Source organism: Rhinopithecus bieti, unplaced genomic scaffold (genome assembly GCF_001698545.2).
Source record: "Rhinopithecus bieti isolate Rb0 unplaced genomic scaffold, ASM169854v2 scaffold_9690, whole genome shotgun sequence".
NCBI lineage: Eukaryota > Metazoa > Chordata > Mammalia > Primates > Cercopithecidae > Rhinopithecus > Rhinopithecus bieti.
This window is the reverse complement of record NW_016806622.1, coordinates 967,380-989,062: the sequence shown is the minus strand read 5'-3', so window position 1 is coordinate 989,062 and position 21,683 is coordinate 967,380. Positions and strand designations below refer to the sequence as shown.

Genomic DNA, 21,683 nt, shown 5'->3' with positions numbered 1-21,683 from the left:
CTGTTTTATAATCTAACTATTTAAAAAATCTGTGAAAAATAAAGAGAATGATAGGAATTTTCTTTATATTTTTTAAGGTCCTCACTTTGACTACTTTTTAGCTTGGCATTCAAAAATAAGTAATGGTCAAAAAGTATATAATTTTTAAAAATTTCACTCTCTCACACACAAAAAAATCAAGAGAATGAAATATACATTTGCCTAATGATTTAACTAGATTTCCTTTTCAGTTAAATGCCATGGAAGAAATCTTTAAATCTTTAAACCTTTACATTCTACAAAATGAATTTTCTTGAGCAAAGATTTTCAGTTCCTATTTCTTGACGTTAATTTTCTGTTACTCTAGTGGGAAAATGAATCATTTAACTTTTTTTCCCATTTTATTTCTTAGGCAAAAAAAAGTCCATTTTATATAGATTTTGTTTCCCTTAGCTTACGATATTATGTTTTAAAGATTCTTTAATCTCTTAGAAAACTATATGTCATTTTAATGTCAAAATGTATATTGCAATTTGTAAATGAGATAGTATTTTCTGACATATTTTGTTTGTTGCATATAATAATTTAGAGTTTTCAAAGAATAAATTTAAAGCCCATTTTATTTTGGGTGGAGGCTAACATTTTATTAGTGTCTTTGTCACATTTGTATGCTACCTTTCTCAAGTTGACCATATCTGCCTAAAATTGCTTTCTGTTTCTAGAGAGTATATAGGACAGGACTGTTAAATAGGAGAATGGGGCCTAGACTGGCACCATGATGGACCCACACTAATTTTTTACCTCAGGAAATGAAATTAAGGCTATTCATCCACAGAGGTATAGGGTGAGCTTATAAAACTTGAAGTGGTGGAGGCAGATTTGGAATTCCTGCAGGAGCAGCCATTGAAACTTGGGTCTCTTGGCGTTGCTCTTTTCTTCCAACTGGACCTGGCGATATCTGCATTGCTGGGGTCAAATACGACTGTCATGGACTCCATCCTGGTCACCGTGTACATACTGCTTTGCCGGGTTGGATAAAACCTGGTGGTCTTGAGCTCTAGCTCATCATAGCTGGAAACTTTGATGAAAGGACACCAGCGAAATGCTCTCTTGAAGCCAGCTCGAAATCTGAGGAAAAGCAGGCCACGGAAAGAAAAGTTGTTTTTTTCAAGCAGATATGTCTTTCAGCTGCCACAGAAAATTCTACTTAAGGTAGTTATAACAACTCAGTTTTGAGTTTGGTTTTAGCCAAACTTAGAATTTGTGTCACAGTATTGTTGTTAGTCTTTTAGTTCTTGTTTGAATTGAATTGAATGGAAATTAATTTCCCATTAATGAGAAGCATTGATTCCCAGCAATGAAAAGCATCTCATTCCCACCAGTGAGAAGTCATCAATAGCAAACGCATAGCGTCAGGTAACCAATATAGTAAAGAAGCAGCATATTTTCTAAAATAATTTTATACATTTACATAAATATAATTGAATTAGGCTTGCTAATTAAGGCACTTAAAATGATATATTTCAAAATAGCTCCTTTCAGAAATGATTACACGTTTATAAAGTCTCATTTAATGTTAGAATTAATTGCTAATCTTGATGGTTTTATCTAATCATGTATGAAAGTACAAAATCCTTATCTTTGTAAACCTTTAAATGAAGTTGATTAAAAGTGGATGTAATGCTTGTGGGGTGGCGGGAATTGAGATATGGCTTATGCAATTAGTGAAAAAAAAAAGGCAAGAATTAATTAAATATTTAACAAACTTAAAGCACAGTGTGGTAGAGCCCCAACTGGGGAGAGAGAGCTTAGGATTTAATTCATGCAGTTACTTACATAAAGTCCCAATTCTACTTGCAAAAAAAAAAAAAAAAAAACACATTAACTTATTGCAGGACTTACCAACCCTGTGAAATTTAACCTTACCCCTTCATATGCTGACCAATAAAACCAAGGTGGTTTTATCTGGAAAGCAGATTTTATCATTTTTTTTCTAGTTTTACATTTGACTATAAATATTCTCACTTTTCATTTTTTAACTTTATAAACATCTTTCCCTTGACCACCGTGGTTTCTTCACAAGCCATCTCCATGGAGGCTGCACACTCTCTTACTCACCCCACCTCACCATGCAGGAAGGAGGATTGGAGCTCCCCTTGTTTTTACAAAACCTTCTACTTCAAAGTTTATTTATTTACAACATATCCTTTTTAATAAAGTCTGCTCACATATGCCATCATCTCTCCATCTTATAGAAATTATTCAAGAATTTCTAGGAAGTATCTTTATTTCTTTAAAGATTTGAGCATATTTTCAATTCTCCTTCAATCATGAGGGTACTTCTTTTTCTTTGGCATGTAAAATTCTGAGCTTTTGGAGGAAGAAGTTGGCCCATAGAAGAATCATCCAGTTAGAACCCCAAGAACATTGTTTGGGGCATCTAATTATTAATGTGGGATGCTTTATAAAGTGTGTATGGGGGGTCTTAAAAGATAAAGCCTGTGCCTCTCTCAGTGAATTCTTAAATTTTCCCTTCCTTCTGCACGTTGAATTTGCACCAAGAAAATGGAACAACATTGTATGTTTCCAGCGAAGGCGGGTGTGACAAGCAACTTGCATTTCGTTTTGTTTTTACCTTTTATTCAGACAGCAGTAGATGATGGGATTGTACATGGTTGAGCTCATTGCCAGCCAAAAGCTAGCCAGGTAGACCTGCTGGATGTATTTCCATCTATTTAGTTGTTGATAGATTGCAGTGAGAATGAAGTAAATATGATAGGGCAGCCAGCAGATAGCAAATGTCATGACAACAATAATCATCATTTTGACAACCTATAAAGAAAAAAAGTCATTTTTGACGAACATAATACTCATTGAATATAATAGTTCCAACAGCTTATTGCAAATCATGCTTTTCTGATAATACACATCATGCCTAGGGAATAGTCAATATATTAAAAAATGGTGAAGCAATATAGGGACAGTTGCCTAAGGTAAGTCTCAAGAAAGTATGCTATGTCACTATTCATTTCTACCTATCTAAGTGAATGGGTAGTGCTAACTCAAACACAGACAAGTATATTTTGATTGGCCTGAAGAAAATAAGTGTTTACAAAAACCCAGAGAGCCTAGAACAGAGAGAGAGAGTGTTGGGGTCCGCGTGTTTCCTAAACAAAGGAATGAACACACAAGACAACACAGGACAAGACAAACATGGCAGCCACCCCGAATGGCGTGCTCTGCTTTATTTTATACAGTCGTTTGTGGAATGTTGCCAAGTCACAAGACACATTGTTGTTTTCTGACCTTTCCCTGACTTTCTGGATTTTCAAGATGTTTACACATAAACAAGCCCCAGGGTCTGCTGTTTGCAGCTGGCTCCTTTGTCCTCCCTGTTTGCAGGGAAGGAATGCCCTGCTTCGTTTGCAAGAGCAGGACTAATCGGGAACATCTGGTTTGCGAGCACGTAGTCCTCTACAAGATAGGAACTAGGATGTGGCTGTGTAGCCTGCATTGTACAATAGTGGAGACATTATCTCCAGGAAATCAAGTAAGTCACTATGGAGGTTTACTAGGCTGCTAGGGCTAGGCTTGTTCAAGTCAGTACTTTTTTATAGCCTGACTATAGCTTAAGACTATTCAGATTTCTTTAATAGACTGCTCACTATGCAACCTTATGAATATTAATTTGGTTTCTCTTATAATCTGATATTGGGGAAGATTTCCCCAAATAGTGATTATATGTAAATATTCACATTAGTGTGAGGAAAATACTAACTTCAGATTTGCAAATAGGTTATTTGTTTATGCAACTGTTTTGTACATTAGCTTTTATGACTTTGGTAAGCATAGGTCATTTCCTTTGATTGTATACTTGTGAATGATAATATCCTGGACAGCTCTAATCAAAGTAGAATGTCAGCTATTATTTCTCTTCCACTAGGCCTAAAATTCCTGAAGACAGAATGTCTTAACTATCTTTTTACTCCCAGCATCTACCACAGTCCTTGGTATATAGCTGAGATAAATAGATATAGAATGAATGAGTAATAAATAGCAATGTACAGTTTGTAGCAGGAGGTTGAAATGAAGGATGTTTTGTGTGTCTCTAAATAAAATAAAATCTATTCCATTGTCTGTGTTTATAAGAAAGGTAGAATCAAAGGTATTAAACACTGAGCAGCTTGACTTTTCATTTAAAATAATATTCTCTGAGTATCTCATTTGATATTTCTCAGAATCAATCTATCTGCTAAATATGTTCATGTCTCTTGGGAATTTGGAAATAGTAAAAAGTTTAAAATAAGATACTTTAAGCTAAATAATTTTGAAGCTTACCTGCGGTCAGATTAAAACAAATCAGAGAAAGCTCTGATGTAAAGGGCCTATGAGGCACCTCGGAACTAGGAAGATACAGTAGTTATGAAATGGACTTGTCATTTGACTGCAAATTAGGGATTCAGATGAAGGTTGGCAAGGTTTAGTCAGGAGAGACATGATTTTAGAAACAGACAAAGCATGAAATGGATCAATGTGGAAGGTAACTCTTCCCTAAGGGCCAAACCACTGTACCATCCAGGTGACCAGCACTGAGCAGATGGAAATTGGACATCAGAGATGAAAATCCAGGTCAACAACTCATGAAATGTCATCACTGGTCACACCATATAACATCTTTTGATTTTCCCAGTGTTCTTCAAATTACATTGCTTTCTTCTGAGGAACTGCTTTTGTATTTCTGTATTTTATTTCTCAGGTTTCCTATTCATAATTCATATATTTGTGAAAAACAAGTGATATAATTTAATTTACATTTATGCAATATTTTACATATTTAATGATTAATTAATTGTCTTTCAATTGCACATTAGCAAATTGAGGCAAAAACCCAAAGCTCTGACCACTGTGATTCATGTAACTAAGAAAGATCTTTCTTTTCTTTTACCCTCTATTTACAGATAAAAACGTCTGTCGAATATCTTGAGTCTAGAAAATAACATTGAGAAAAATAGTGGTTGAGGACCAATTCCTTATCCAGAAGTTTACAATATAATGAAAAAAAAATAAAATGTACAATTTTAATAAAAATGCATGCATTGAAATGTTGAGTATGAACATGTGCAGATAAAATTTAAAATAATATTTATGAGAATCTACTAGCTTATTGTAACAAAGACTGACTCAATACATGCCTACTAACTGTAGGTTCAGAGGATATTAGACTAAATGAAATGGGTCTATTGATGTTTTCATTGTTGAATTTGTGAGCATTCTAGTATTCCTTGAACAGGGTAGTTAAGCTCCAGCCATAGATTATTTTCCCTGGCTCCTCTCTCTACCTAGAACACTCTTCTAACCATGATTCCCAGGGTTTAAGTACCTCACCTCCTTCAAGTCATTGCACAATTGTCATTTTTTCTTTGAGTGCTATTCTGACCAACTGATTTAAAATCACAATCTGCCCTTTCAGCCCTCCCAGAACCTCTTAGCTTGCTCTTTCTCTTCAGTTTGTTATGTTTTTTCTTTATTTTGTGTCTCCTGATGCTGGACTGTAAAAGAGCAAGGATTTTCTGTTTGTTTTGTTCATTTGTATTTCAGGCACCTAGACTGGACTTCATACATAAAGGGTACTCAGAAATTTTTTAAATGAACAAGTGAAAGTGACTATAAAACAAAAGAAACTGAAAGACACAGACGGTTAAGTAATGTCTAAGATTTTACTCAGTCATCAATTACTAGTATCATTTGTTTTTCATTTAAGATGATCATGTGTATGTAAAATGAACATGGAATTTACTGCTATTTCTGCTTTCAAGGCAAACAAATTTAAAAAAAGAATGAGTCCAAAAATAATATAACTTTTTCTTTTCTTTCTTTTTTTTTTGTTGAAATGGAGTTACTCTGTCACCCAGGATGGAGTGCAGTGGCACGATCTTGGCTCACTGCAACCTCCGCCTTCCAGGGTCAAGTAATTTTTCTGCCTCAGCCTCCCTACTAGCTGGGATTGTAGGAGTGCATCACCATGCCTGGCTAATTTTTCTATTTTTAGTAGAGAANTTCAAGGCAACAAATTTAAAAAAAGAATGAGTCCAAAATAATATAACTTTTCTTTTCTTTCTTTTTTTTTTGTTGAAATGGAGTTACTCTGTCACCCAGGATGGAGTGCAGTGGCACGATCTTGGCTCACTGCAACCTCCGCCTTCCAGGGTCAAGTAATTTTCTGCCTCAGCCTCCCTACTAGCTGGGATTGTAGGAGTGCATCACCATGCCTGGCTAATTTTTCTATTTTTAGTAGAGAAGGGGTGTCACCATAGTGCAGGCTGGTCTCAAACTCCTGACCTTGTGACCCACCCACCTCGGCCTCCCAAAGTTCTGGGATTACAGGTGTGGGCCACCATACCCGGCCTAATATAATTATTTTTATGGGGCACATGAAAGCATTAGATTTCATTCTAAGCAAATGTTAAGAGCAAGTAAAATATCTTTGAGAATGTTAACATAAATTGTATTTGAATCATTTTATACAGACTGACTACAAACTCCCTATGCACAAAATTGTTTTCCGACAATTGCTGAAAACCTGCTAAGGCTATCAGAGTCCTTTTAGATAAATTTCCATTTTCAAAGTGCAAAAGTTCAGAAAACATGCAAAATTAAAATGCACGTGGAAAATGGAACAGAGACTTCAGATAGCTTCTAACTCACATACAGAGGGCCTTTAGGACTTGTTGTGAAAGATTTATAAACATATTTTAAAATTTTAAGAAGAGTTTAAAATACCCTACAACATTTTTTAAAAGTGAAACAGTGGCTATAATATATTTTCTGTACTTATTTCCATATAATACTGTTACCTTGGCTCTCTGCTTACAAAATCTTGTAGTGTTATTTCAGATGATGAACTCTCTGGACCCTAGTTTTGATGTGAATGCAAACGTAGGCTCTTGGGTGGGAGAAATTATCTGCTTTGTGAAATGCTGAAATCACAAAATTGAAATCACCCTCCTGATAAAATGCCAAAGAAAAGAACTCTTTGAAGCATGAAGCTTGAGCCATGATAGATGTGCAGGTACTATAAGCAGTTACCACTGTATTGCATGGCTGAACAATGGTAACAGGGCAGACAGGCTATGAACTGTTAAAGAGAAAAAAGAATCAGGTGGTGAACTTTCAGAATCTTGAGATTTTTAGGCAAGATCAAGATGACAATCTGGGACAGAGAAGGTTCAAATCTCTCATCATGTCTTAATAATGTTATTAAGTGGGTAGCCACCCATTATCCTTGGAAACTTGCAAGCAGGATGAAGGAGGAAAGTGGGGACATGTAATGTAGCCCTTACAAAGTTATAGTGCCTATTTTTAGCAGTTAAGAATCGAACTACATAGGCAGGATGGAATTGCATGTCCTCATATATTAGTGAGAATAAACTTTGGATACCTCTCCTTCACGTATCGAAGGGGAAAGATCTTAGATTTTTGTATACCATACAGATTAGACTGAAATGCCTACAGCTGTTCTTATCTATCACATTAAAGTAGTGTAGGAAGGATGTTTTTGAGGTTTGGGTTGTAAAAGCAAAAATTAGTTTAGGAAATTAACTAAAATGCTGACAACTATTTAGAAAACTCTAGGGGTCATATTCTTTGGTACAGGATTGATTCTTTCTAAATGCTTAGAATAAAAATAATCAGCTTGGTGTGACAAAAAACAAAACAAAACAAAACTTCTTGTTTTGATTAGAATCTCCTTAGAGCATATGTTTTGAAGAATCATCCCATGGACCACACCCTACCACTTGCTCATATCTTCTGCACAAGTGTTCTCAAATGGATCATTATTTTCCTTTAAGTAAAAATTTCAGGCCATTTTTTTCTAATCACAAATTAGCAGACTAAAATAATATACTAAAGGGTAAGATGTTTTAAAATCAATAAAAGCATCAAAATTGAAAGTATTACTTCATAGGCTATTTAGGTTTCGCTTTTGGTGCTTCACTTTCAAAGACAAAAGAATTTCAGTATCACATGATATTTTGCAGAGTGCAGGATGACTCGGAAGATAAATTTGGCCAGTAATTTCAGGACTGGGTGAAAATATAGGCATTTTATGTGAGTGTCATCTAAGAAATTGGGCACTGTTGCCAAATCCAACTAACATGCACATTCAGTTAACATTAGCCTAGAGCAATGCCTATAAGAAATTATGTCAAGCCCAAGCAAATGAAAAAACCTGTGTGCATGTATATGCAATTATGGAAAATGTGTGTGTGTGTGTATGTTGTATTGTGTTGTGTTGTGCTTGCACTCTATTTCTTTGCATTTCATCGGTCATGTTTCCTTTTAAAGTAATTTTACTTTTCATTGTAAACTTGATCTTTGAGAGCGCTATAAGATTTCAGGCCTGTAGTGGTGTGAAACCAAAGGAAAAGATGCAACCACAAAAAGGAAGACAAGATTGATGGCATTAGAAAAGTAAGTACATTAAATCAGAAAAAATAAAGATGGATTTTATGGCATCATGGTTAGGGATAAAAACTTACAGAGGCTTTTAATGGCCTGAATTGTGGCCCCCACAAAATTCATAAGTCAATGTTCTAATTCTCGGTACCTCAGAGTGTGTCTATACTTAGAGATAGTGTCTTTAAAAAGGAAATTCAGTTAAAATTAGGCCATTAGGGTGAACCCTAATTTGATATGGCTGGTGTCCTTCTAAGAAGAAGACATCAGGAAATAGACACAGAAAGGTAAAGACAGGGAGAAAGACAGGCATCTGTATGCTAAGGAGAGATGTCTTTGAAGAAACAAACCCCACTGTCACTTTGATCTTGGACTTGTACCTTCCAGAATTGTGAGAAAGTAAACTTCTGTTCTTAAAGCCATCCAGTTTGTGGTATTTTCTTATGGAAGTCATGGAAAATTAATACAGAATTTGGTAATGAGAGGCGAGGTGCTGCTGTAACAAATGCCTAAACATGGGAAAGAGGCTCTAAGACTGAGTAACTGGTACAGGCTGGAAAAATTCTGAGATGTAAGAAAAAGCCTAGATTGCTTTGAAGAGAATGCTGGTAGAAAGATGAACACTAAAGGCAATTCTAATGAGGTTTCAGAAGAAAAAGACGAGAGCAATAGAGAAAGATTTTTATAGTCTCAGAGATATACAGATATCATCATGAATAGAATGTTGACAGAAATATGAACACTAAAGATGCTTTTTGTGAAGTCTCAGATGGAAATGAGAAACATGTTATTGGACCCTGAAAAAAAAGGCAGTTATTGTTATAAAGCAACAAAGAACTTGGCCAAATTATGCTTTAGTATTTTGCAGAAAGTAGAATTTTTAAGTGATGAACTTGGATATTTAGCTGAGAACTTTTCTAAGCAAAGTGTTGGAGGTATGTCCTGGTTTCTACTTGTAGCAAATTGTTAGAGGAAAGAAAGAAGTTGAAAAGACATTTGTAAGCAAAAAGGAACCAGAACTTAAAGATCTGGAAAATTTTCAGCCAATCCACATTGTAAAAAATGAGAAAGCATGTTCTGGAGCGAACACTAAAGGTATGGGTGGATATGCATTTGATAAAGAGATTATAGGAATATGACCTATGGATCTAATCAGGTATCTCTGCAGAAGACAGGAAAAATTACCGGGTTATACTAGTAGAAATGCTGCCAGATTTTGACTGAAGGGGACAGATACAGGGTGAAATTAAGGAAGGCAGCCAGACTTCTGTGATTCTATAGGACAGGTCAGTAGAGCTACCCAGCTACAAACATGTATTATCCTTTAAGAAAAAAGGACAATGACCCTAAAGGTGAATCAGAGGTTGGCAGGGCTGCTGCTGCCACCACGGGCCCAGAGCACACAGGCTGTGAGATAGGGCTGTCTCCTCTTTCAGGTCCAGAGTGGTTGGAGTGCTGCCCAGGACCAAGAGAGTAGGCTATCGTTCTCAAGGTCCTGGAGGACATAACATTGAGCCAGCAAAGATTATTCTTTAGCATTAAAATGTAATGGAATTTGTCCTGCCAGATTTCAGATTTGCTTGGAATCCATCACCCCTTTCCTCTTTCTGGTTTTTCTCTTTTGTAATAGAAAAGTCTATTCTATGACTTTCCCATCTTTCCATTTTGGAAGCAAGTAACTTTTCTGGTTTCACAGGTTCACAGCTGGAGATAAATTTTGCTTCAGGATGAATCATACCTTGAGTCTCACCCATATCTCAATTAGATGATAATATAAATAAGACTTGAATTTAGCTTTGATATTGGAATGGGTGAAGACTTTTGGGGTTTTTGGGATGAGGTGAATATATTTTGCACATAAGAAGGACAGAAATGTTAGGGGATGAGTGGACAGAATGTTGTAGGCTGCATTGCAGCCTCCCCAAATTCCTATGTTGATGTCCCAGTTCCCAGTAACTGAGAATGTGACTATATTTTGACACAGGATCTTTGAAGAGGTACTTAAGATGAGGTTATTATGGTGGGCACTAAACCAATATGACAGGTATGTTTAAAAGAAGTGATTAGTACAGGCACACAGAAGGAAGAGCAAGGGAAGACATGGGGTTGCAGATATCTGCAAAACAAGGAAAGAGGTCTCAGAACAAGCCAATTCTGTTGACACCTTGAGCTTACACTTCTAGCCTTTGGAATTGTGAATATGTTTTTGTTGTTTAAGCCACTTAGTCTATGATATTTTGTTATGGCAACCTGAACAGACATCTCAAATACAATGTTTGAGATGCCGAGGTCAGTACACAACAGGACTTCATTCCAGCACAGTAGGAAGCATAATACTGTACAGTGTCCCAGTAAAAATGAAGATTTACAGAACGGTTTGGATTGCCTGGAATTGCTTTCAGTGATGTAAGGGATAGATCAAGATGAGTATTTCCTTTATTTGAGCCTTTCTTACATTATATATGGTCTTCCTCACAAGCACTGTTTTTCATGCTAATTCCTTTGCAGCAGAAAAGAATGACAAGCTCACAGAAAGTGTGCTTGCTGAGTGAAGTAATAGATTTGTCTTGGTTTTATACAGCTCAATAATCCAATTGAATCTGTCACTTGGACTTACATTGAAGAGTAGTCCCTTTGATTAAAGCCAAAGCCTTCTCAGTTATCACACTTAGGTATTCACCTCTAAAGGAACAGAGCTGATTACACTTGTTTATAGAAGAGAACTAAAACAGAAAATAGCCAGAAAATAACTTCTATGCTGTGGAAAAATAATAGATTATTTGGATACCCAAAATATCGGTTAAAAAAAAGATTTATTTACCAGTATTTCAGGCATCCAAATAATCAAGACCAATTTCAAAATGAAATTTTTTAAAGAAATTAAAAGTGGTTTACTTTAAAGGTATACATCTAGCAAATTAACACAAAAATGTAATAAAAGTATACTATTCATAACATATAGACAAATATGTAGGAGTACTAATTCATAATGAACTACAAGAAAGTAGTAACGTAGTCTTTTAATAGGAATGGAATTTGGAATTTTGTACCCTTGATCTTAGCCAAAAGGTTGAGAAGGGGTGAGTCTGAAATTTTTTATTCAATGTCTTCTGCTCTTACACATGGAGTGGGCTGGATTGTTACATTGTAACTTGGCAACAATAGAGACATTGTTGTCAATGCTCTAGCCTCTGTATTTTAAGTTTCTGTCTTATAAATTCTACAAGGTATAACAATGTTTTCAAATTTTCCCTCCTGTACATTATTTAAAATTTTTTCTCACCCAACTTTTCAAACATCAATCTCTATATCTTTTTCTTTACTACCTTCCTGTCACCAATTTCTGTTGATACTGATTCTATATTACAGAATACAATGTTCAGCACTTTGGAGTTCTTCACTCTATGCTTTGGCCAGGTGGTTCTAATATCCATTTTGAGAATCATCAAAAGAAAATCACGTGGATAGTTACATTATTCTTTGAGAGAGGTAAAGTCAAAGGCATATTTGAGGGTAAGCACTGATAGATGAGTCAGTGGAGTCATGTCTATCATTGGTTTCAGTAAAAGTCTTGTGATATTTTATATTCATTTAAAACTTTAAAATACATGAGCTTATTTAATCTTTAAAACAAACTTTAGACTATATTAATATATTAATACTTTCTCCATTTTACGGATGAGGAACTTAACACTAAGGAGGTGCAGTGATTTCTCAAGATCCCGAAGGCAAGTTCAGTGCTAGGATGAGCAGGTTTCTTAATTTCTGATTAGCTAAAACTCATTTGTGTCCACTGTGCTTCTAAAGACTCTTAGAAATAGTCCCTTCTTCTTTCTTCATTTTATACTTATGGGATGTTTAAGTGAAAGGGCAGTCACAGAATCTTATTTCTCTAAGGAACAGCTTTGAAGGTTTATGTGAGAAGAGATGTTTTCCTACAGCAGGAAGGTGAAAGAATAAGAAAAGAAGTTGAAATGGTGGAGTGAGCATGGCAGCTTAAGGTTGAAGAGTCACTTATCTAACTCTACATGAATACCGAGAGATTTATCTGAACTGAAAACTGTGAAATAGGGACATGACACTTTTAATATTTTATGTGGCCATATGGTACAATCAACTTCCACATTCTTCACTTACATGAAATACATTTAAAGACAAATGGATAATTAGTATAAATCATTGACAACCTCACATATTCATTAGATTATACTAGACTACACCAGAGGACATGAAAAGAGGGGAGGAAGGGAAGGTGGCAGGAGGGAGAAAATTAACCACAAACACTCCCTGCAAGAAGAAAACAACTTTTTTTCCAGTAAGTAGGTAACGGTGTCACTCCTCCAACCCTTACAATCTTAATAAAACTGATCTCCCTGCATGCAGTAATAAAGAACAGTCAAACAAAGCCACCCCGGAATGAAGCAGGTCTGGTGAAAGGACTATGTTAGTCCCAGCTCAGTAGCTAATTAATTTAAGATGCTTTGACATCCATGGAAAGGGAGAAAGTCAAGAGGACTTCTGCCTCAATTACCTTTTCTGGAGAAGAGGGTACAAATGAGAAAACAGTTGCAAACTACTGCCAGCCTGCTGGCCACATGGCATAGGGTCACCTCATCCCTCTTATTCCTTTCTGCCCAGGAGTTGCAGGGAGAGATCTTGTATTTTGAAAGTATGACTGGCCTGGTAGAAAAGGCCAGGCTGACACCCTTTGTCAGACCAACAGATATGTTTAATATATGTTGACATAACTCATATTTTTATAACTCATATCATAACTGTTTATTTATTTACTTTTTGAGATGGAGTTTCGTTCTTGTTGCTTAGGCTGGAGTGCAATGGAGCAATCCGGCTCACTGCAACATTCGCCTCTCGGGTTCAAGCGATTCTCCTGCCTCAGCCTGCTGAGTAGCTGGGATTACAGGCATGCACCACCACACCTAGCTAATTTTGTATTTTTAGTAGAGATGGGGTTTCACCATGTTGGTCAGGCTGGTCTTGAACTCCTGACCTCAGGTGATCTGCCCACCTTGGCCTCCCAAAGTGCTAGGATTACAGGCATGAGCCACTGCACCAGCCAACTCATCCTTTTAAAAATTCGGTGGTATTTATGTACTGTAGTATGAAATGTTGAATCTACCAGTGTCTTAAGATTCCTTTGCATTTTTTTTTAAAAGAAACCTTAAATGCGTAAATACTTTATTTGCTCTTTGAGATAGCATAAATCTAGAATATCTGAAATTATACTTTTCTGTACTTACCTAGTAGCAAATTAGATAAATCACTAAGCATAGATATATTCTCTACAATATCTAGAAAACTAAGACAGCATGATGTATAAGTAATGTCCTCATTTGTAGTTACAATGAAGTAAATCTATATGATTTGAATATACTTATCCCTGTACCTGGAATGTCCTGATACCTTTTTTTTTTTTTTTGCTTACAAAATACTCTATCCCTTCTTTGGGACGTCAACTCAGGTTCACCTCTCTAAATAAATTCCTGAGGGGAGCAAAGATCACCTGGTGACCGGCCATCAAGCAGACTATGTGGAGGCAAAACTCCATCTGAGGAATTCCTTATTATCTAAAGCTGGCATCTGGTGCAACGGTTCATTCCCCACAAGTTTTAAGTACTTAGAATTTCCATACATCTCCAGAATGCATGCATGTTGAAACTCACTATGCAACCCTTACTGACATCAAGGCACCAAAATATCTGCAAATGTAATTATTTACCATGAATTATGTGACTATTGTGGTCCAAATGACCCGTAAGTTCTCTCTTTAAGGTTCATTAATACCCCTAAGGAAAATCCACCGCTGTGTGCTCAGTCCTTTCTTGCTGAAGTGCTCCTCTGCACTGTGCTGCAGCATTATATTCCATTTAATAAAACTTTCCTTTTCTAACCTATACAGTTGGTAAATTCTTCTTATTACCTGGGAGCCAACCAGTTTCTGTTGCCAGGGCTCTGACATCACAACTGGCACTTCCCTTCATTTCTTCAGACAGGAAGTGTTAGATAATAATTATTTTAATTATATATACTCTAAGTTCTGGGATACATGTGCAGAATGTGCAGGTGTTACATAGTTATACACATGCCATGGTGGTTTGCTGCACACATCAACCTGTTATCTAGTCCTCCCCTAGCCCCCCACCCACTGACAGGCCCCGGTGTGTGATGTTCCCCTCCCTTTGTCCATGAGTTCTCATTGTTCAACTCCCACTTATGAGTGAGAACACGCGGTGTTTGGTTTTCTGCTCCTATGTTAGTTTGCTGAGAATGATGGTTTCCAGCTTCATCAGTCTCCCTGCAAACATCGTGAACTCATCCCTTTATATGGCTGCATAGCATTCCATGGTGTATATGTGCCACATTTTCTTTATCCAGTCTATTGTTTTGGGCATTTGGGATGGTTCCAAGAGTTTGCTATTGTGAACAGTGGTGCAATAAACATGTGTGTGCATCATGGTGTATATGTGCCACATTTTCTTTATCCAGTCTATTGTTTTTGGGCATTTGGGATGGTTCCAAGAGTTTGCTATTGTGAACAGTGGTGCAATAAACATGTGTGTGCATGTCTTTATAGTAGAATGATTTATAATCCTTTGGGTATATACCCAGTAATGGGATTGCTGGGTCAAATGGAATTTCTGGTTCTAGATCTTTGAGGAATTGCCACACTGTCTTCCACAATGGTTGGACTAATTTACACTCCCACCAACAGTGTAAAAGCATTCCTATTGCTCCACATTTTCTCCAGCATCTGTTGTTTCCTGACTTTTTAATGATCATCGAATTACAAACCACTGCTTAAAGAAATAAGAGAGGACACAAACAGAAGAACATTCCATGCTCATGGATAGGAAGAATCAATATCTTGAAAATGGCCATACTGCCCAAAGTAATTTATAGATTCAGTGCTATCCCCATCAAACTACCATTGACTTTCTTCACAGAATTGGAAAAGCTACTTTAAATTTCATATGGAACCAAAAGGAGCCCATATCTCCAAGATAATCCTAAGGAAAAGAACAAAGCTGGAGGCATCAGGCTACCTGACTTCAAACTATATTACAAGGCTATATTAACCAAAACACCATGGTACTGGTACCAAAACAGATATATAAACCAATGCAACAGAACAGAGGCCTCAGAAATAACACCACACATCTACAACTGTTTGATCTTTGAAAAACCTGACAAAACAAGCAATGGGGAAAGGATTCCCTATTTAATAAATGGTGTTGGGAAAACTGGGTAGCCATATGCAGAAAACTGAAACTGGATCCCTTCTTTACACCTTATACAAAAATTAATTCAAGATGGATTAAATAATGAAACATAAGACCTAAAACCATAAAAACCCCAGAAGAAAACCTAGGCAACACCATTCAGGATGTAGACATGGGCAAAGACTTCATGATTAAAACACCAAAAGCAACGGCAACAAAAGCCAAAATGGCAAATGGGATCTAATTAAACTAAAGAGCTTCTGCACAGCAAAAGCAACTATTATCAGAGTGAACAGGCAACTTACAGAATGGGAGAATTTTTTTGCAATTTATCCATCTGACAAGGGCTAATATCCAGAATCTACAAAGAATTTAAACAAATTTACAAGAAAAAGACAACCCCATCAGTAAGTGGGCAAATGATGTGCACAGACACTTCTCAAAAGAGACATTTATGTGGCCAAAAAACGTATGAAAAAAAGCTCATCATCACTGGTCATTAGAGAGATAATAATTCTTAATTAGACTTAGCAAGTCATATCTATCTTTTGTAACACAGATATGTGGTATTGTTAAACATGTTTCTGTTTCCTTTAGTCCATATCATGGCCTATGCATTATTTATCTTTGTGCCCCCAGAAATTAGCATAGGTCTTGATATTTGAATTTTGAAGGTATCTTTTGACTTTTGAAGGTATCTGATTTTCAGACCCAGTTTATGAACATTTTAATTGCAGGGAGCACTATGAATTTATTTTTATTTTACCAGTGTTTAGTGTTATTATGTTCATAATAAAATTCAAAATACTATTTAAAACAAATAAAACAAAATACTTTTAAATATTTTACATTTAAATTAAAATAATCTTTATTGCTCTTAGTTTTTGTCTCTAGCAGGATGGATGTTTGGAAACAATAGCTATTTGAGCCATGTGATAATAAAGGCTTAAGAAAGAAATACAATTGTTTTTGTATACTTAGATTGTACAATAGAGAATATTGGCTTGAAACATACATTTTGGATGATATTTAATGCCACGGGAATGAATGAAACTACTCAGAGAATAAAGAGTGAGAAGTAGTCTAGATTAAGCCCCAAATAACTCAGACATTTTGAAGTCAGATAGAGACAAAGAGCTGGAAAGGATATGAGGAACAAGCAGTTAAAGATTTGGCAAGAAAACTACTACAACGTGGTCAAAAACATCACTAAAGGGTTTTCCTCTCCTTTAGGAGGGAGGATTGCCAGTCCTGTAGAATGTTGCTCAAAGTTTTAGTAAGATAAGAAATGACGGTTTCCATGGAGACTGGTGTTGAACTGAACCAGAGCACCTCTGGTGGAATTGTGGAGTCAAAATCTAAATGGAAAGGTTTAAAGTGTGAATGGAATATTATTGGATGCATACCTAAAAGAAAATAAATCATTCTATCAAAATGACACATGCACTCATATCTTCATTACCACCATGCTATTCACAATAGCAAAGGCATGGGATTGACCTAGGTGCCCATTAATGATAGACTGAATCAAGAAAATGTGGTTCATGTACACCATGGGAAACTACATAGCCATGAAAGAATAAAATCATATCCTTTGCAGCAGCATGGATGCAGCTGGAGGCCACAATCCTAAATGAATTAAAACCGAAATAGAAAACCAGATACCACTCATTCTCACTTATAAGTGGAAGCTAAACATTAAATACACATGGATGTAAAAATAGGAACAATAGATACTGCAGACTACTACAGGCAGGAGAAAGGGGAGCATAGGTGGGAAAACTACCTGTTGGGTCCTGTGCTCACTACCTGGGTGATAGAATCCAGACCCCAAATCTCAGCATCACCCAAGATACCCATGGAACAAATTTGCACAGGTATCCCGTGAATCTAAAACAAAAGTTGAAATAAAAAAATAAATAAGAATGTTTTTGTTGATTGTAATGGAGGGACATAGATTGGAAGCTGGGTGGAGGATCAAAAGATAATTTTCTAAAATGTCCATTCTAACTGGGATGAGATTATATCTCATTGTAATTCTAATTTGTGTTTCTAGAATAATTAGTGATGTTGAGCATTTTTTTCATATACCTGTTGGCCCTTTGTATGTCTTCTTTTGAGAAATGTCTATTCAGATCCTTTACCCATTTTAAAATTTTATTATTAGTATTATTTTTGCTATTGAGTTGTTGGAGTTCCTTATATACTCTGGATATTAACTACTTGTCAGAGGCATAGTTTGCAAATGTTTTCACCGATTCTGTAGATTGTCCCTTCACTCCGTTGATTATTTCCTTTGCTGTACAAAAGCTTTTTGGTTTGACATCATCTTATTTGCTTGTTTTTGCTTTTATTTCTCTTGCTTTTGAGGTCTTATTCAAAATACCCTCGCCCAGATCAATGTCATAAAGCATTTTCCCATATATTTTTCTAGTAGTTTCATAGTTTTGGGTCTTACATTCATATCTTTAGTCCATTTTGAGTTGATTTTTGTAAGTGTTGTAAAACAGAGGTCTAGTTTCATTTGTTTTCATATGCATAACCTGTTTTCCTAGCCCCATTTATTAATGAGATTGTCCTTTCCCCAGTGTGCGTTCTTGGTGCATTTGTTAAAAATCAGTCGGGTGTAAAGTGTGGATTTACTTCTGGGTTCTCTAATCTGTTCCATCGGTATATGTGTCTGTTTTTATGCTAGCATCATGCTGATTTCACTACCTTTGTCTTTAGTATATTTTAAGGTCGGGTAGTGTAATGCCTCCAGCTTTGTTCTTTTTGTTCAAGCTTGCTTTAGCTATTCAGGGTCTTTTATAGTTTAATGAAAATTTTAGGATTGTTTTTCCTATTTCTGTGAAAATTTTCATTGGTATTTTGATAGGTATTGAATTGAATTTGTAAATTGTTTTGAGTAGTATGGATATTTTAAATATTAATTCTTTCAATCCAAGAACATGGGATATTTTTCCACTTATTAGTGTCCTCTTTAATTGCTTTTATTAATGTTTCATAGTTTTTATTGTAGAGATCTTCCATCTCCTTATTTAAGTTTAGTCCTAGTTACTTTATTTTTTTTGTAGCTATTGTAAGTGGGATTGATTTCTTAATTTCCTTTTTAGAGAGTTTGCTGTTGGTGATAATTGATAACTAAATAACACCTTAAAGAGCAAAAGTAAGTTACACACAGTTGCCTCCTAAGGCAGAGGGGGAGTAAAATTTGTCGGAGACCTTTTATGTGCAAGGCTCTGTGCCACATGCATTACCTCTTTTGAACTAATGCAATCTGTACATATTGGAGGTGCCAGCTGATTATGTTCCAATTACAGTTAAAACTGTCTAGTAGACAAGCATTTCCTTTTTTTACACGAATGTGTCATCAAGAAGTAGAGAATGATACTGGAGCAAAAGGCTAATAAAAATGTTTATTTTTTCACCCCTCTAAAAGCTATATTCTTCTTGTGAACATCCACACCTCAGTAAGTGGCATCATCATCTATCTGACTGCCAGAGACAGACACTTACAAGTCATGGTTGTTTCTTTGCTTTTCCTCATTTTCACTGCCCCATTCAATCACTTGGCAAATCCTATTGACCAAGACGTCAAAATAAGTCTTATGTCTTTTAGTAGCTTGTCATCTCTCCTACTATAGCCTCTGAGAAAGCATTGTTGTCCCTCTCCTAAACAAATGCGATAACCATCTAATTGGTCTTTGCCTCCAAATAGCAGATAAAGTAACTTTTTAAAAAACATAAAATAGATTGCCCTCTACTTAAAGTAATTTTCTTATTGTATCTGAAAAAAAAACTCAACATTCAAAGCTTCTGTTATATTTTGCTGCCGTGTTCTCCAGTCTTACCCATTATATTCTCCCATTGGTTCTTTATGTCCCAGCATCCTGACTTTTTTCTGATCCTTTAAAACATCAATCCTTTTCCTGCTTCAGGCATTGCTTATGTTGTTTTTCTTGCCTGGAGTGGTTTTCTCCTAATTCTTTGTGTGCTTTATTTGTTCTCATTGATAAGAACTCAGCTAGAATATCACTCCAACAGCCATTTCCTACCACCCTAGTTGAAGACAACTCCGATTGCAATTATTCTCTTTCATGGCTTATTTCCTTCAGCTTTTCCAGTATACTTTGTTGTTCTCTTGTTTATTTAGGGAGTATCTTTGCCCTGCTTAAATGCAAATCCCATGAAGTTCTTTTTTTTTTTTTTTTTTTCTTGCTGCTGTTTTATGAGACAGTCTCACTCTGTCACCCAGGCTAGAGTGCAGTGGCTCGCTCTTGGCTCACTGCAACCTCCTCCTGGTTCAAGTGATTCCTGCGCCTCAGCCTTCTGAGTATCTAGGACTACAGGTGTGCCCCACCACACCAGCTAATTTTTGTGTTTTTAGTAGAGATTGGGATCTCACCATGTTGGCCAGGTTGGTCTCAAACTCCTGACCTCAGGTGATCCGCCCACCTTGGCCTCCCAAAGTGCTAGGATTACAGGCATGAGCCACAGAGCCCGGCCTGGGAAGTTGTGTTTTGCATCTCTCTCTCTCTCTAATGCTTAGAAGAATATTCAGAGCACATGATAACCCTCTTTTGAATAAATGAATATATAAATACACGAATGGTCCAAAGTGAAAGACTGGTTTTCTCATATATGGTTTGGAGTTGTGATGCCCTAGATAAAAAACAGCTTTAACATCACAGGGGCTTCTGAGGAAGTGTTACGAAGTTTCCCTTTAGAGTCTCCTTCTATATTGCAAATCTAATTAATAATACATGGATAGTTTTGCATTGTGCAAAAATGGTCAATATACTAGTTATATTTTAGCAGTGATAGATGGTGCTGGTGAAAATGAGTCTTCATATAGGCAAAATGCTTACGTTTTTGTATAATAACATAGGCTTTGTGATTAAAAAGAAGGACTAAGAGCCAGGTGACAAGAATTCTAGTCCCAACCTTGCTAGTAAATATCTGTGTGATAAAGCCTCAGCTTTCTCACATACATATAAAATGAGGCTAGCCTCATAAGGTTGTGTGAAAATTATTTAAAACAATGCTTTTAAGTATCACTTAGGAAAACCTGCCATCTCAGCTCACTGCAACCTCTGCCTCCCAGGTTCAAGTGATTCTCCTGCCTCAACCTCCCAAGTAGCTGGGATTACAGGCGAGCGTTACCATGCCTGGCTAATTTTTTTTTTTTTTTTGTATTATTGGTGGAGTCGGGGTTTCGCTCTATTGGCCAGGTTGGTTTTGAACTCCTGACCTTGTGATCCACCTGCCTTGGCCTCCCAAAGTGCTGAGATTATAGGTGTGAGCCACTGTGCAAGACTAATATTGTATTTTAATAACCGGTAATAAAATGAAAATTGTCTTAGCTTAGCCTGTCTAACAAAATATAGATTGGGTGGCTTAAACAACAGACATTTATTTTCTCACAGTTCTTTAGGCTGCGAGTCTAAGATCAGGGTGCCAGCATGGTCACGTTCTGGTGAAGGTTTTCTTCTTGGCTGGTAGGTGGCAACCACCTCACTATGTGCTCACATTACCTCCTTTTTTATTTTTTTGGTACAGGAGGAGAGGGAGGGGAGAAAGGGAAGGAGAAAGAGAGAAAGAGAGAAAGAGAGTGAGACAGAGAGAGAGAGAGAGAGACAGAGAGAATGAATGAGTGAGCACTCTGGCATCTCCTCTTACAAGGATACTCATTCTATTGTATAAGGATCCCATTTTTATGTCCTTATTTAACTTTAATTACCTCCTTATAGACCTCATTTACACACACACAGTTATATTGGTATTATGGCTTTAACATATGAATTTTGGTGATGTACAATTTAGTCTTTAGCAAAAATAAATTTAAGATATATTCTCAAATGTTCATTTATGAATGTGTTTAGTTCTATTACTTTCTAGACTTGCCCTTTGAGTTAATAATTATCTATTGATGTTTATCAGAAAGTAAACTTTTTCTTTCAATATTAGTTTTCTTTTTTTTTCTTTCTTTTTTCTTTTTTTTTTTTTTTT

At 36.2% G+C, this 21,683-nt stretch overlaps 1 protein-coding gene across 1 annotated transcript in view; it reads right to left on the bottom strand.

The window, feature by feature from the left end:
• Positions 1 to 800: 800 nt before the first annotated feature.
• Positions 801 to 21,683, bottom strand: part of TACR3 (tachykinin receptor 3) — a 117,020-nt gene continuing 96,137 nt past the window's right edge. Inside the window, exons 4-5 of the mRNA XM_017877096.1 lie at positions 2,615 to 2,811; positions 801 to 1,107 (exon numbers count right to left, since the gene is read on the bottom strand). Of these exons, the coding sequence (XP_017732585.1) occupies positions 801 to 1,107; positions 2,615 to 2,811 (504 nt within the window). The remainder of the gene's footprint in view (positions 1,108 to 2,614; positions 2,812 to 21,683) is intronic.